Source organism: Melozone crissalis, unplaced genomic scaffold (assembly GCF_028551555.1).
Source record: "Melozone crissalis strain CALT ecotype California unplaced genomic scaffold, PUWL_Pcris_2 ptg000045l_1, whole genome shotgun sequence".
NCBI classification, from domain to species: Eukaryota; Metazoa; Chordata; class Aves; order Passeriformes; family Passerellidae; genus Melozone; species Melozone crissalis.
The window spans coordinates 23288610-23303640 of record NW_026535823.1 but is presented as its reverse complement, the minus strand read 5'-3'; the positions used below and the strand labels follow the sequence as shown (position 1 = coordinate 23303640).

At 53.1% G+C, this 15031-nt stretch overlaps 1 protein-coding gene across 3 annotated transcripts in view; it reads right to left on the bottom strand.

Annotated features, from left to right (window-relative positions):
• RNF220 (ring finger protein 220) overlaps window positions 1–15031 on the bottom strand; it is a 209605-nt gene that overhangs the window by 115334 nt on the left and 79240 nt on the right. The window contains exon 2 of one of the 3 annotated variants that reach the window (XM_054286102.1): window positions 11382–11456. The exons of the other annotated variants lie outside the window; for them this stretch is intronic. Coding sequence (XP_054142077.1) covers window positions 11382–11456 — 75 coding nt within the window. The remainder of the gene's footprint in view (window positions 1–11381; window positions 11457–15031) is intronic. 3 annotated transcript variants of the gene reach the window in all.

Sequence of the window (15031 nt, the reverse complement as noted above, 5' to 3'; positions counted from 1 at the left end):
AGCCTGAACTGAGCTATCTCATCCTCAAACTAATTCATACCCAGAAAATCCAGCTCCCTAAAAGGAAAGAAAATTGCTTTAAGCTTTTCTTTTCCCAGCGGGGCAGCTGGGATGCCTGAGGAGGTGAGGGTGTGTTCCTTGTCTCCCCAGGCAGGGCAGGCTTTTCCAGTAGCATCTGGAGCTGGGTTTGGTTTCTGAGCTCTGCTATCCCCATCTGCAGAGCCAGCACGTTACTGCAACAGCGCTCAGCCCCACCAGCCCCCGGCTCACCTCAGCAGGAAATGCATCCCGGTGAATACAGCACACAAAATATTTGTGTACATATATTTCTGCAAGAGACTTACAAAAGCAAGGGCTTGAAAACTACAGGCCAGGTCTGTTTTTCCACATTAGTGAGGAATAAAGGTTTTTCCATGAGGTTTAAACTTAAGAGCTGGGCCATCACAACTCTTGCTGGAGAGTGGGGCAGCCAGATTTTCTGGTGGGGATGCCTAGAGCTGGATATGTGATGTTCCCATGTATTCAGGTGCTTTGGAGATGTGACTCATGTGCTCCCCCTTCCCAGCACTGGTGCCTGCTCTCCTCCTCTCCCTGCTGCTCTTTTTTGCTGAGGCTTTTCAGCAAGACCTCAGACTTGTTGACAAGCACTAAACTTCTGTGTGGCATGAAAACCATTTAAGCACTAAGCTCCCCTAGGCTTTAGTGAGATGACTCTGAGGATCTCAGCACAGCCCCTGTCAGGAGGCAGAGGGAAGGAGAAATGAATAAATCCTCTGGTGGGGCCAATTTCTCTCGATGTGACACTGCTCCTGCTGGAATTAAATGGGCAAGTCCTGAAGTGTCTCTTAGGAGTGGTGGGCCATTTCTGTGACCACCAAGCAGCCATGAAACCTGGATGTGGTCCATGATAGGAAAAACTAGTCCATGGCTCAGAGTCGTCCTCTCCAGCAGAAAAGTTGCTGGGCCCAACAAAGCCCCTGCTGTGCAAGTCCCCAGCTCTGCCATGCACTGGGGCACCTCACCCTGGCTAAGAGCTCCCAATAGCAGGACACCCATGTGCAGGAGGCTCATGGGATCTTTCAAGAAGGGTTTTTTTGACACCAATACTATGGAATCAGCAGAAAAACCTCCCAGGCAGCTGTGGAGCCTGGGCAAGCCTTTTGGAACAGTGTTGCCCTCCTCAGTGCTGAGGCCATCCCCACCTGGCAGCAGGGCATCCCACACAGCCACTACAAAGAGAAACAGGGTGGCAGGTGGAAAGCTGACTCATGCCCAGATGCATGGTTGTTGGAGGACAGAGATGCAGCCTTGCTGCTGTTTAACCTTCTGGGGCTTGTCTGCCAGAGAAAAGCTCAGCAGGAGGAGAGAGATTGTAGATAGACAAGGGGATTGGTGGGGCTGGAGATGCAGGGGACTGCAGCAGCCTTAGATTTTATCTGCCCCTCTGAAAGGCTTGACTACCTTGGAATCCCAATCAACAGTTGTTAATAAATGCAGGGAGGAAGCGTGAGGGGTTAAAGGCAGAACATCAGCAGAGCACCAGGGGAGCCTCTTACAGATGAGGGTACTCAGTGCTGCTGTCACTACATAGTCTAATACCACCTGGAGCATACAAGCTTAGCAGCTCCCTTTCCCTTAGCCATTGCTTGTGGACAGCAGTGGGAGCAGAGGGAATTCCCAAAGGCCTGGAAATCCCTGCCACATCCCTGTCAGCTTCACTGGCTCCTGGGAACCTGCATTCCTGTGCTGCCCCCCTAAAGGGATGGGGCTGAGCCCGGCTCAGGGGAAGGTGGGAAGAGGCTGGAGGAAGCTGCAGACATGGGAGCATGAAGTTCTCAGTTCTTCCTTTCACTCTTGGTCTCTCCAGGCAATATTGAGCCGCCAGGACTGCTCCTCTGTATGCCCCTTACCACCATGCATGGTCTGGATGTGCTGGACCCATTCCTTCACTGTGTTTCATCTGTGTCACCAGCTCCTCTTCTTTGGAAGGAGCTGGAGAAAGAAACTGGGGGCAGGTCTAAAGCCGGGGAAAAAGCTGGTTTAGAGTGTCACTGGAGGGCAAGCAGGAACTCAAAGCCTTGGGACCTCATTCCAGAGCCACAATTGCTCCCTGCTGTGCCCTGTCTCCTCCTCACCTCTGGTCTGCAAAAACCTGACTTTTACTCAGCCCAGCATTTCAGTCCCAGCCATTACAATGACAAGGGTGATAAGAGATTCTTATCACAGTGCTCAGAATCGATTTGAAGCTGAGCCCCCTTCCTGCACTCCTCCTCCTCACATCTGCTGGAGCAGCAGTCGGCGCAGCGCAGGGACTCAGCAGCTGGGTTTGCTGGAGAGCAAAGATGACAGTTCAGCGTTCAGATCCCTGCAGAGATACATCCCTCAGCCTAGCAGCTCCAGCTAGCACACATCCCTCAGCTGGAGACAGGGCATGGGATTGGAGCCAGGACGCCTGGGCTCCTTCCTGACACACATCTGGGGGAGACCTGCTCAGTGTCCCCAGCCTGCAGGAGGGACAATGCAGCTCCACATCCCTGGAGGACATTGAAGCCTCTGCCCAAGGGGATCTGAGTGAAAGGTATGGCCTCCCAGCTGAGGCAGGAGCTTTTTCTCTTCCTTATGCTTGGGTGAAAGGAAGGTGAAGATCCTGCTGCCCTCACCAGAGAGACAGAGCATCCTGCAGTCCTGAGTCTCAAGCCTGGGGCTCACTGCATGCTGTTTCACTCCAGCCTTCCAAAGAGCTTTTCCTTTCTACAGCTTAGCGTGGCCTGCCTTTGTTGGGATCTCCTCCTGATCCTACCCACACACCCACGCCTGAGGGGGACATATCCTCCCCTCCTGTGAGTGGAAAGGACACCTGCAAAAGTGAAGCAGGACCTTTACTTTTGCACATCTGCAAAAGTGAAGCAGGACCTCAGCCACTGGTGGGGAAATTGAGATAGGGTGGGCTGTGGGCTTGCACAGCCACACAGCACAGCTGCTGAGGGAACTGAGATGTCCTGGAACGGGGCTGCTGAGGGCACCAAGACAACCTGGTCTGGACTCACATGAGAAGTCTCAGTTCCTTTTGAAACCTTGTAGTCCCAGCAGCTCTGGTCACGCAGATGTTGCAAGTCCTCCATTTTCTCCCAGAACCATCTCTGGGAAGGGCAAAAGAACAAGGCAGCAGCAGGGGAAGCATGTGAACAATCAGGGCTTGTGTGGAGATGAAGAAAGGCCCTTCTTGTTGATGGGTGCAGTTGGGGCGAGGCCGGGGGCATCGCAGGGTGGCACCGCAGGTACTCCAGCTGTGCCAATCCAGCCCAACAGAGAGGGGGCTGTTGTGGGCCCGGCACAGGGTGTCACCGCCTGCCTTGCTTAGCAGGGATGCTCTCTCTTTGTGCCTGCTGGTTTCTGCTCTGCTGACCCGCTCTGCTCCATCAGCTGGCACCATCCATCACCTCTGGCAGCTGCGCCAATTCCAGGGCTCCGCAATGCCATTCCCCAGGGGAAAAAGCACATTTTTTTAAGGGAAAGGAGGAGTATTTTCTCTCCTGGCATGCTGCAAGGCTCCCTTCCTCTCCTCCTCAGAGACATCCAATGCTCAGTCCAGCCCAGGGACAGGGGCACAGAATGTGACTGCATTCTTCATTCTGCCCACTGGAAAGCAGGGCCAGAAGGGCTGCAGCACCTGCAGTGATCCTGGGGCTGATGTGCACTGGCCCTGTCAGGAGCTGGGAGAAATCAGTCTGGCAGTGGCCCAGCCCTTCAAACAGTGCCTTATCAGGACTGGCTGCAACAGCAGCACTCAGGGAAGGTGTTGTTTCCTGTGTCTCATGGCAGATGGTGGTGGTTACAAGCCAGGGTGCCAGGGCAGCTGCAAGCTGGGTCAGCTGCAGGATCTGGTATGAGAATGGAACAGGGTGTATTCACACCTCTGTCCCTGAAAACCCTTTTCCAGGAGATGGCGAGTTTAGAGCATATGCTGGCAGCAATGCCCCATGACTGAGTGCTCACCAAAGGCCACAGTGCTGGAGGGTACCTACAGCTGAGTGGTGGGAAAAAATAAGACAACCTTCATTCAGGGAACCTCCCTGCTTCCCTGGGCCAGGGTCAGCCCTGCAGTGCTGGATGTTGCTCCAAGTCTCCCCAGCCTAAACTCATTGTCCTGAGGTCCAGATGTGGGACAGGACCCAACAATTTTATCAGGGCCCTCTGCCTCTGCAGTCCCACCTCAGCAGCAGAAACATATGCTCAACAATCAATACTCAGCTCTTAATAGTCCTGACAATTCACAAGAAAACAGGGGCATAAAACGTTAATTATATCTATTTGGATTCAAAAAAATTTATTACTGGAGTTAATTACAGCCAGAGTCATAAAAAGGTGCAGAGCAAGAGGCGCTGCTGTTCTGTGGGGTGAGCAGGACTGAACAGCCCCGGCCACCCCAAACTGTTGCTGGGCAAGGATGGAGGGATGTCCCTTGCCATGCCCACCACGTGGCAGCAGGACACTGCTCCTGGACAGGGACTGCCATGGGAAGGGGCTGTGTGGGGCTGTGCTGGGGTGTGCAGAGCCAGAGGCAGAGTCTCGGGGCGCACGGCAGGTACTTGCTTAGCTGTTGTGCTGTTGGGACCCGGCCTGCCCCAGCCTGTGGGCTTCTAATTTACTGCTTTCCTTTTACCGTAAAACTGAAAGGGGAAGGTGCACCCTTTAATCACTGCCTCCGGGGCCCCGCCTGAAACCACACAGAGACCAAGCGAAGGCTAGGAGTTAATGCTCCTTCCGACACCTTTTTATGATTCACGGGCCTGACCTTGAGCCATAAACCGCTCAACCTCCCCGCCACACTGCCAGTATTTACAGCCTGCAGGGGCCATTGCACGCAGGCACCGATGCAGATCCGCGGCCGGCCGCGCACGCCGTGCAGGTACACGGCTGGGGATGCAGCAGGGATGCAGCCAGGGATGCACAGGCTGGGGTGGCAGCATGTCCAACATGGCCATGTGGGTGGGCAGCCAGGGATGGACCCTAGCACGGCACTGGGGATGGAGACGCACCCAGTGCACTCATTGATCCGTGCTTACGCACACCTGTGTGTGCACAGGTAAATGCACCAAGGTGCCCTCAGTGGGCAGCCCCTGCAGACACACATCAGAGCATGTTTCATGCAGGGAGCTGGGCACCCACATACCCCTGTCTGGGCGTTGGACACTGGGCCATGATGGGGGCTTTCTGCTTGTTGCAGCAGGGCAGGGGCACAAGCACTGTGGATGCGGCCCCACAGGAAAAGGCTGTGCTGGCACACCACAACCCCCATAGTGTGTCCCCAACTCCACAGCAGGAGGAACATCTGCTGCCTCAAGAACCCTCAGTGACACTCCAGAGGTAGGTCCTGGCATCAGCATTTGCCCCACTACATCCCACCAGCCCCAGGTCTTGCTCCAGAGGTGACACCTAGAAAAGCCTACGCTGGTCCAAACTGGAGCAGAGTGAGGTCTACGGGTTAAAGCAAAGGGGTTCAGGTCAGCACACTCCTTGCTTTATGCCTCAGTTTCCCCACCACTGCAGCAGGAAAAATAATACTGATCTATCATGTTTGCATGGAGGTGGGAGGCCGAGCTTGTTAATGTTTGCGAAGTGGGTTTGGCTCCTGTGATAGAGCAAGGCAGAAATGTGAAGGTCATTATTATTAGTGGGATTAAAGCAGTTGAACCCAGAGCAAGGGGTGCAGGGGAACACACTTGTGTTGAAGCAGTAACAAATCCCACACATGTGTAAGCTCAAAACAGGTATGAAAGCCATAATCATTTATGGCTCATTTTAGAAACACTGAAGAAGAACCAGAGAGCTGCCAGAGCACTCTCTAATACTTCTGCAAAAAAAGAAAAAAAAAAACAAAAAAAAATCCCTCCATGAAAGCAAGCAGGACTGAGATAGGCTGTTCCTGGAGACACCCAGAGCCTGTCAGTCTCACTCAGTATATGCCCAACAAGGCCACAGGCCCATAGGCATCACTTGCCAACACAGCTCACCTGGTCCTCACAAGGATCAGAACCCTCTCCTATGCCCCCACTGGGGCATCATGGCACTGGACAACTTATCCAATACAAGTCTCCATTTTTTTTTCTTTCCCAAGTTTACAGGTTGTCTAATTTTTTTGCTTTCCTCCTTGCAAAACAAAAGAGGGAAAAAACACCCTTATCTCAGAAAGCAGAGTTCAGGAAAAAGCTACTGGTCTTTTGGACTTGGTGAGTCCCCATTGGTAGCCTTGCTTGTCACAGAGAATTTATCAGCCAAACACAGTGCTGGTATAATGTGCTATATAACTTGTGAATAAACAAACTTCAGCATGATAAATGCCCTGCTTTGAAGCTATAAAGTTATTAGCTGGTGGCTGTTAGCTACTGCTTAGCGTGGGACATGCTCCTTCCGTTAACCCCTGCATGCCCTGCCTGTGCTCAGAGCCCCAGGGAGATCTCGGGAGGGCACCTCCACACAGCAGGAAAGCACGGAGGGACCTGATGGGCAGGGATGCTTCTGCTGGCATCTGTGCACATTATACTTGATGCAAAGGCTGAGAGAGGGAAATGCTTGCTGGGAATGGGGCTCTGAATGCTGGCAGCTCCTTGCTGTCCTGTTTGAGCGCTTTGGCAGCTCCTCTCCTTCCCTCTGCCCCTCAAGAGGCACATGCAGAGGGGAGCAGGGCTGGGGCAGTTAGGCTGTACTCACAGCTCAGACATTCTGGGTGTGCACCCATTGCAGAGATGGGCTAAGATGGGGTGGGAGCAAATCAGCACCCCTCCAGTGCCCAGGTCACCTCCTTTAGGTGAAGAGCTGCTGAAGACTCTAAAATAAAAGCCCAAAATTTTTCTGGCAGCAGCCAGGCAGCACGCTCCAGTGAGGTGTTTAGAGTTCCCTCTGCTGCCTGCAGTGCACGGCTGCTTGCAGCTCCTGCTGAGCTCAGCCTTGCTGGAGGCTGGGAGAGGCTGGGGAAGCAGGGCCAGCACTGCTGGAGATGGGTGATCAGCACCACAGGGCCAGCAGTGCCAGGCCCTGCCAGCACCACACCTGTGGAGCACCCTCCCCTGCACAGAGCCAGGCTGTGACACCCACCAGGGACCTCTGGTCCCCCAGGCCACCTCCTGCTCTTGTCCCACTGGACCAAGGCAGGGAGCTGGGCACACTAAGGATGGCAGCAGGTCTCCAACAAACAGCACAAGGCATGGACAGATTTATGGAGCAGTGTGGCAACTTTGGACACACAGCCTGGAGCCCTGGAGCTGCAGAGGGAGATGCTGGTGCCCAGGTACCAGCTATCCCCCACTTGCTATCCTTTCCCAGTAAAACCACTCCTGCAAGGCAGAGGGAGGTATTTCAGCAGGGCCAGCTGAGGGGCAGCAGGACTCAGGGCTGCCTCAGAGCCTGCTCCTCATTCGAAGTCCTGTGTTGAAGAAACTTGTAATTAGAGTCCTGAGTATTAATTAATCTCCATGACCCTCCTCTCATTCTCCTTCCACTGCTCCCACAGCTCAGGAGGTCAGCCTGGATTATTAACACAGGCAAGCAGAGGATGGCAAGCTCCTGGGTGGGTTGGCAGACCTTGGGCCACGTTCCTGAGCTCAGAGCAGCCAAAGGCACCGTGTCCCTGCCTAACAGCATGACTTCCCTTTCCTGCCTCCTCTCTCTCTGGGCTGAGTTTGATTGGGGTCATCTCACTTGGGCACAGTCAGCACTTTGGGGATGGCATTCAATGAGCTGAGACATCCCAGCATGAGCAGAGCTGCTTCTGTGCTAACTCACTCTGCACAGTCCTCTGCAGAGTGGCTGAGAGCAGCCTCCTGCATCCCAGAGCCTTGGATGGGCCTTGCTGGAGACAACTTATCCTTGGAGATCTCTGAGCAGGATGGACAGCAGAGCAGCAATCACAACCTAAAACATTACTGAAAAGTCTTCAAACATCCCATCTCTGCTCATCCAGGTCTTGCTTGGGTCTTAAAGAGCCTCAGCATTATAAAGGCAATGCTGGAGCACGGAGAGGACATGGACACCCTTTGTACAACATGGCCCTTCCATCCCAGGGCTGTCCATGCTGCTTGGGGCATGGACACGGCCCCTGGGGTGGCCAGACTCCCTGGAAAGATGCTGGCACAACCCAAAGGCTGATACACTACAAAGAGCAAGGAAGCAAGATATGAAATAAATCCAAACTTTTCTGACTCCCTCGTAACCACCAACTGCTTCCCTCATCTGATTTTTTCCTCTTTTCTGCTGCAGCAATAAAAAGGGGAAAATCAACATCCAAATGATCTTGTTTATGGCGACTAAATAAGCTGCATGTGCTTAATCCGTTAGAGTTTAATGAATTTACGACTTGCTCTGGAATTTGACAAGGGCTGTAAAAGAGTAATTAACATTTATCAGTGTGTTTTTTACACACACCCCACCCTCCTCCCGCCTCCCTTCCCTCCTCCTGCCGCCTGTCGCAAAGCAGCACCGGGTATCGGGGGGAATATAAAAGTGATCAATTAATTCTTAATAATCTCAGGGAAAGATTGTAGAGTCACAGTATGAACTCAGGGAGTGTCAATAAACATGCCAAAGGTTGATCCCCCCCTTCCTGGCGCTGCTGCAGAGGAATGTGGGCAGCCAGGGAGGGGATGGGGCTGCAGGGGCGGCGCTTTGGTGGACCAGCCCTGCACCCCTTTCCTCCTCTGTCACACTCCACTGCCCTCAGATCAGCTTTCTGTCACTGACACAGTGGCCTCTGCGACAGATGAAAGTGAGCAGGGCGACAAGTGGGGTCCCATCTAACTCAGCAGTAGTGGTGATTTGGAAACACAACCCCAGTTGCTAACTATGCCAGTCAATAGCTCTGTCCTAACAGACCTGAACCTGTTGGGAGGGACCCCAAAGTCCCCACGCTGGTCACAGGGCAGCTGAACATCTGCCTAGATGTAGAGTTGCCCCACTGTCACCCTTCTGTCACTCAGAATAGGCGGCTGCTGCTGTTTCAGCTGTGCTAGACATGAGGGTATGTCCCTGCTGGCCCGAGACAAGCAAGGGGGTCACACCTTGCTTCTGCCCAGCCCTCCCAGCTGCTGTGGAGCAGGAAGGCAAGCAGGGATGCAATTTGGGGGCTCAAGGGGACAAGCTCAGCCTTCTCCCACCAGTAACCAGGGTGGGCTGAACATGATCTCAGTGTCCTGGAGATTGCTGTGCTGGGAGCCCTGTGTGCTCTGCCTTGGGCCACCTCTTTTGGCAGGCCTGGAAAGCAAAGCCAGAAAGAGCCACGGCCATCACCTTGCTGGTAGGTAAGACAGACATGTCCCCTGCTTCTGTGACTGCAGCATGCTGCCCCCAGCAGCAGCCTTTGCTGCATCTGTGTGACCAGGGCGTGGGGAAGCTGCATGACCGGACATCCATCGGGGAAGAGAAGGGTCAGAGCTCCTGGGGGTCACCAGGCTCCACGGAGGAGACACAGAAACATCTGGGCTTGGGGCAGAGGGTCCTGGAGACCCACAAACAAAAGCTCAAGACGATAAATCCTCAGAGATTTGAGACTGTCCGGGGATCTGCTCTGGACAGAAACAAATTCTCCCTGTCGAACATAATAGCCCAGAAATAAGCAATGAGACAGGGATGGAGAGAGCTGGATCCAGGGAATCTGAAAATCTCTGCCCAACCCCACACAGACACTGATGGGGATGGGAGGTGAAGGCAGCAATATCCTCCCAGCAGGCTGAGATCCCTGTGCCAGGTACACACCTGCCAGCTGGACGGGGTAAACTTGGGGTTTCTTGAGAAGTGGGAGTTGTTCAAGTCAGCCTGAGGCAGCTGTGTGCAGGAGAGGCAGGGAAGAGAAAGGGAAAGAAACAGGATGACCTTGATTTATGTCACCTTGAATGGTTTGCGTCCAGCTGGCTGGCCTGGGCTGTGGGGCTGGGCAGGGAGCAGGGCTGGTGGGGAGTGGGGCTGAGCCCACATGCAGGGCAAGGGAGTGAGCGAGGGGGCTGCAGCAGAGTCACTCTGCATGGCCAAAGCATCAGAGAGCAGCTTCTGAGTGAGAGTCTCCAACCTTGGGCAGGCTTGTAGTGCCAGGGGCTGCACAGAAGTGGCACAGATGCACCTGGGAGGGAGAAATGGAGGCATGGGGAAGGGGTTCAGGCCACCAGGACTGGTCCCAGCACACCAACATCTCCTCTGCTCACTAGACAGCAGGTCTAGGTCTCCGCTGCATGAGTGGTGTAGCCAACATCCACAGCTGAGGCTGCCAAAATCACTCAGGAAACACTCGGGAATCACTCAGGAAACAGCGCCAGTTGCTCTTGCAGTGCTCTGCATTGCTGTCCAGGCTGCACCACAGACCCCCTGCATGACCTCTGGATCTCCCCTCTGCTGTGTGGGGCAGTGAGGGGGCAGAGGGGCACTGCACTCCCCTGCCTGGGCTGGCTCAGATGCCCCAGTGTCAGCCTGTCTAAACAGCGCCTCCTCCTTGTGCTGGGGGTGGGCAGCTCAGCATCTCTGGGGTTTGTCACGGTGCTCCTGGAGCTACCAAACAGCAGCTTGGAACACGCATCCCAAAGGGCTGGGCCAACCAGACCCACCATCATCCAGGTGCTGGAAAGGCAGCCCCAGGGGCTGAGGTGACTCAGGTGGCACTGGGCAAGCCCTCCCTGGCCGCTGCCACACTGCCTCACACCAGGCACACGACTTCACCTCTGTGCAAGGCTGGAATCCCCCACCTTACCCTGGTGTAGAGGCAGTGCAACTCAGAGAAGGAGCCAGGCTGTGATGGTGATGCTTGGCCAATGTTTGCTGCTTTGCAGAGGCACCTAATGGATCAGAGACAGCCTGGCCATGCCCCAGCCTTGCTCCAGTGAGGTGCTGCTGACTGTTGTAACAAAGAGCATTTATCCAGCTGCATCCCCAGTTTCTCCTGCTTTCCATTTCCCTTTTCTGTCCCTCAGGTGTGACAATTTTAATACCCATCAATAATAAGGTAGATGGTAACTGTAACAGAATGTGCAGCCCCATGTTGACTTTTTGCCATCTGAACAGTCACACTTCAGGTGATGAAAGAGCTGGAAGGAGTTAACAGGAGACCCCCACCCAGGTCCTCTAAATGCCCTGCCCCAGGTTTTAAGCCCATAAGCACTGGTGTTAAAGACGATTTTAAGCCATGATTATAAGAAATCTATTGATCCTTTTGACTCTATAATGACAGAGTAACCATTTTAATAAAACACCTATTAATCATGCATTAACCCTTCTTAGCTATTTATACACTAAATACCAAATCAACAAGGATGTTCAAATTTCTGGGAGGCTTTTTGGAGGGGGAGGGAGAGGAGGTTTCTTTAGATAACAACAACAAGAAGAAGAAAATAATGCAAACTTACAGAGGGGGAGAGTTAAAATCATACGATGAGTGGCAGTTGCAGACGCCTGGGGCCCTCTTTGGTTGTCGCTTCTATCTGGCAATCAATTGACAAGAAATTGAGATTATGAAACATTGTGCCTATGACCAAAGGAGGTGGGCATACTTCCCCCATCTGAGGCCAAATCTCCACTCCCCCAAGGGAACTAATATCAGGGAATACCAGTAATTTGGCCTTTGGCAGGTTTGAGACAACGCTGACACCAATTTCACTGTGAATGTGTCCACCAGCCCCATGGGTCTTTGTGGAAAACCTGGAGCAAGGTTGCAACACCCTAAAGGTGGATCCTACTGGAATATCTAAGATGCCAAGGATTTTTTGTGAGAGACTTCATTTGGAGCAACAGAGTAAAAAGAACGGGAAATTAGGGAAGCAAGCACTCCACCAGCTCAGGCCAGTTGGGAATGGGCACGGGTTGTTCACCCCCTCTCCTTGCCCTTCCCTGAAACCCACAGCATCAGCGTGGAATGGTTCAGCTTGCAGACGGGACTGGCACAGCCCTGGGGCCTCTTGTGGAAGAGCAGGAGAGGGGGCAGGCAGGGCTTCCTTCTGCCCCAACCGTTGCAGCCTCAGAAACCACAAAGTCCCCGGGTGCATTAGGAACCGCCTGGAGGCCGGAGCTTCCTGCAGGTGCCCCACGCTCATGAATCACACCTTGTCAGGTCTGGGGTGCCCAACGGCTGGGTGACTGCAGTCCCGCCCTGGGATGCACCTGCCTCCCCGCCACGCCAGCCCAGCCAGGCAAGGGTTAAGCAGGCATTAATCACACTGTTTGAGAGACATTTCAAAGCCTCTTCCAAATATTATAAAAAATGTCTTTAATCATCTAATAGCATGAACTCCTCTGATGATGGATGGAAAGAAGTCGCCTCTCTCCTCCTGATCCTAACAGATGAGGCTGAAGAGCTGCTGCTCTGGGGGGGGGGGGGGGGGGAAAGTTGGTGGGGGGGCTTGGGGAAGAGAAGGACATTTCTCAACCTCCCACCAGAGCAGTTATAAATATGAGGTCATACAGCAAGAGATGATAACACATTAAGGGCTCTTGAGATATTAGTCTGTCAGCCTCGTTAGACACAGCCTATTTGGGGCTGACTGCGTAATTAGAGGCTGGGGTACCCATAACTCATTGGTGTTTATATGGTAGGAAGGGGCTTCAGTCACCATCACCCTCAGCACTCTGAGAAGCCATCTTCATCAAGCATTAAACCCTGCTGCAAGTAGAATCCTTCTGCCCCCAGTAAAAACTGCTCCTGCTTCCCTCCTCCTGCCCTTCCCACTAAACCTGGAGCCCATTGCATGCTCAGTGCACCCACCCTCACCTCTCCCCTCCCTTCTAGCTGGGGAACAGGGTTACAGCTTGGCCAAGGTGCCCCAAGGTAGTTATTGAACAAATGGAAAAGTCCTGGCTCCCAGTTCCTTTCCCATGGCATAGCCCATGGGGAGCAGTCATGCTTGGCTCTGCATAGGACTGCATCCCCCAAGAACCCCTAGACAACCTCCACAGGTATTTGACCTGCACCCTTCTGCCCTTCAGGGAATAGCTCCAGGCTGGGCTGGAAACAGCTTGGACAAAAATGGTCCTGGGAAAGACTGAGCAGAAATAAGTCCAAAGAAAGACAAAAACATGCAAAAACACCAGGAGAGCTTGTCACTTCTGCCCTGCTGTGAGCATCCCCATGCTTGGTGGGGAAGCTGGTGAGGATCTGGGCTTTCCATGGGTTCTCCAGTTTCTCTTCTCAGTTCTGCCTAGGTGGCAGTGAGCACTGACACGCACAGGCACTTCCCAGCCAACCCAGCCAAAAATTTGGACAAGTGAAACAGGGAAGGGGAGTGTTTCCCTTATGAAACTGAGCAGAGCAAAGGCTCCACAGGTGCCAGCTTTGACTCAACAGGGAACAGACAGGGAGCAGTGAGCAGGGGGAGAAAAGCAAAAGCCAAACCCAATGTTGTGCACTCCACAGAGCTTTCCCAGCAACACGTCCCTGTAAGTTCTCTTGCTGAGTGGCAGGAGGAAAATTAAGGCACTGGGAAGTGCAGGGACATCAAATGAGAAACAAGAGCCCTTGCTGCAGAAACTGTCTGACACTGGCAAGGTCCATCGCATGGCCACCCAATGCCTCATCCCCTCTTCCTGCTTGAGTCCTGTAGCCAGGGAGGGGGCAAGGGGCCTGCAGAGGAGGGGGCAACCCCATGGCTTCCCAGGATGAGGTAGGATAATGAATCCTGATGGGGGAAGTGACCTTTTCCAAATGCCACATGTCATTGGATTTTATATCACACCAGGACAATGTGCCATGGGTATTAAAATCGTTTTTCCAATAGGAGCATGCCTGTGTATGTGTGTGTCAGAGAAAGATGTGAGAAAAATAAAATTAAGATGTGAAAATTAGGCTACGTCCAAACACGGCCTTTAGAAAGAGACTTGGATCCTCACAGAGCAGGACTGGAAGAAAAGATCCATGCCTTTTGCTCCAGAGATCACAGGTGATTTTGTCAAGGGAATATGACTTGCCTAAAACTCTATGACAGAAAAAGAGAAAAGGAACTCGAGTCCTGATCTCTGTTTCTAAAGTTCTGCAAATATTTTCAACTCTGCAGTGTCCCTCTGCTGTGGAGAGACAGCTCCAGAGCTGCTCTGCCCATGGAGGCACACACAGATGCATGTGGAGCACAGACCACCTTGCATTGTGTGCTGCTGGACCCCACAAGTGTTAGTCTGGCGCATAAGGGGACAGCCAAGTCCTGCATGACAGACAATATAGACAATGCCAACTTGCTCAGCCCCACCTGGGATGCAAAGCAGCCCCTGTCCCTGTGGGCCAGCCCAAAGATGTGAGCAGAGCATCCATGGAGTTACCCATACACACAGGTATGGACACTCTCCCCACATATGCCAGGATACATTCTGATGTGAAAACACAATGTGAAAAGGGAGGCACTGGAAGCCAAATTCACTTGAACTCCAGCCTGTTCCCTCAATCTGCAGGGCAATTGTCCGGCTGAAACAACAATTGTCCGGCTGGGACAAAAAAAAAAAAAAATAGAAAAGAAAAAAGAAAAAGGGACAAGCTGTGTTTGTTTATTCAGCTTCTTTCTCCCTCTCTCCTCTCGACAATACCCTGACACCGTGTCCTGCCGCGCCGGGGCTGCAACCCCAAAGGGCTAAATTTGTCCCAGCTGGAGCCCTGTTTACAAGCCTTGTCCTGTTTACAGCACGGTCCATCCTGCCCAGGGCCAGGCAGTGGCCATCTCTGGGGTGGACAGTTCACCTTCCTTGGCCTCTGCTGTTCCTAGGCTCTCCATGAGGTCCCTGGAAAGGACCCATCTCTGCTGGCATGCACTGGCCTTGCTCTGCTGCAGAGGGATGGGACCTCACCTGCCTGCCCTCCAGTATAGGGGTCTCCTGCCATCCCAGGCTGCCTCACCTGCAGGAGCTCCTTTTGGCAGGACTCAGTTGGCAACATCCAGGCTCTTATTTGCTCTTTAATGAGTTCTAGCTAATGAATCCCAACACATGGAAGGTTTTCATTAAACCTCTGGCTTGCTGTCAGCATTGGCCACAAGTTTGGAGAGGTTGGGAGTCACAAGAGTGGTTTCAGGGGTGACTGAAA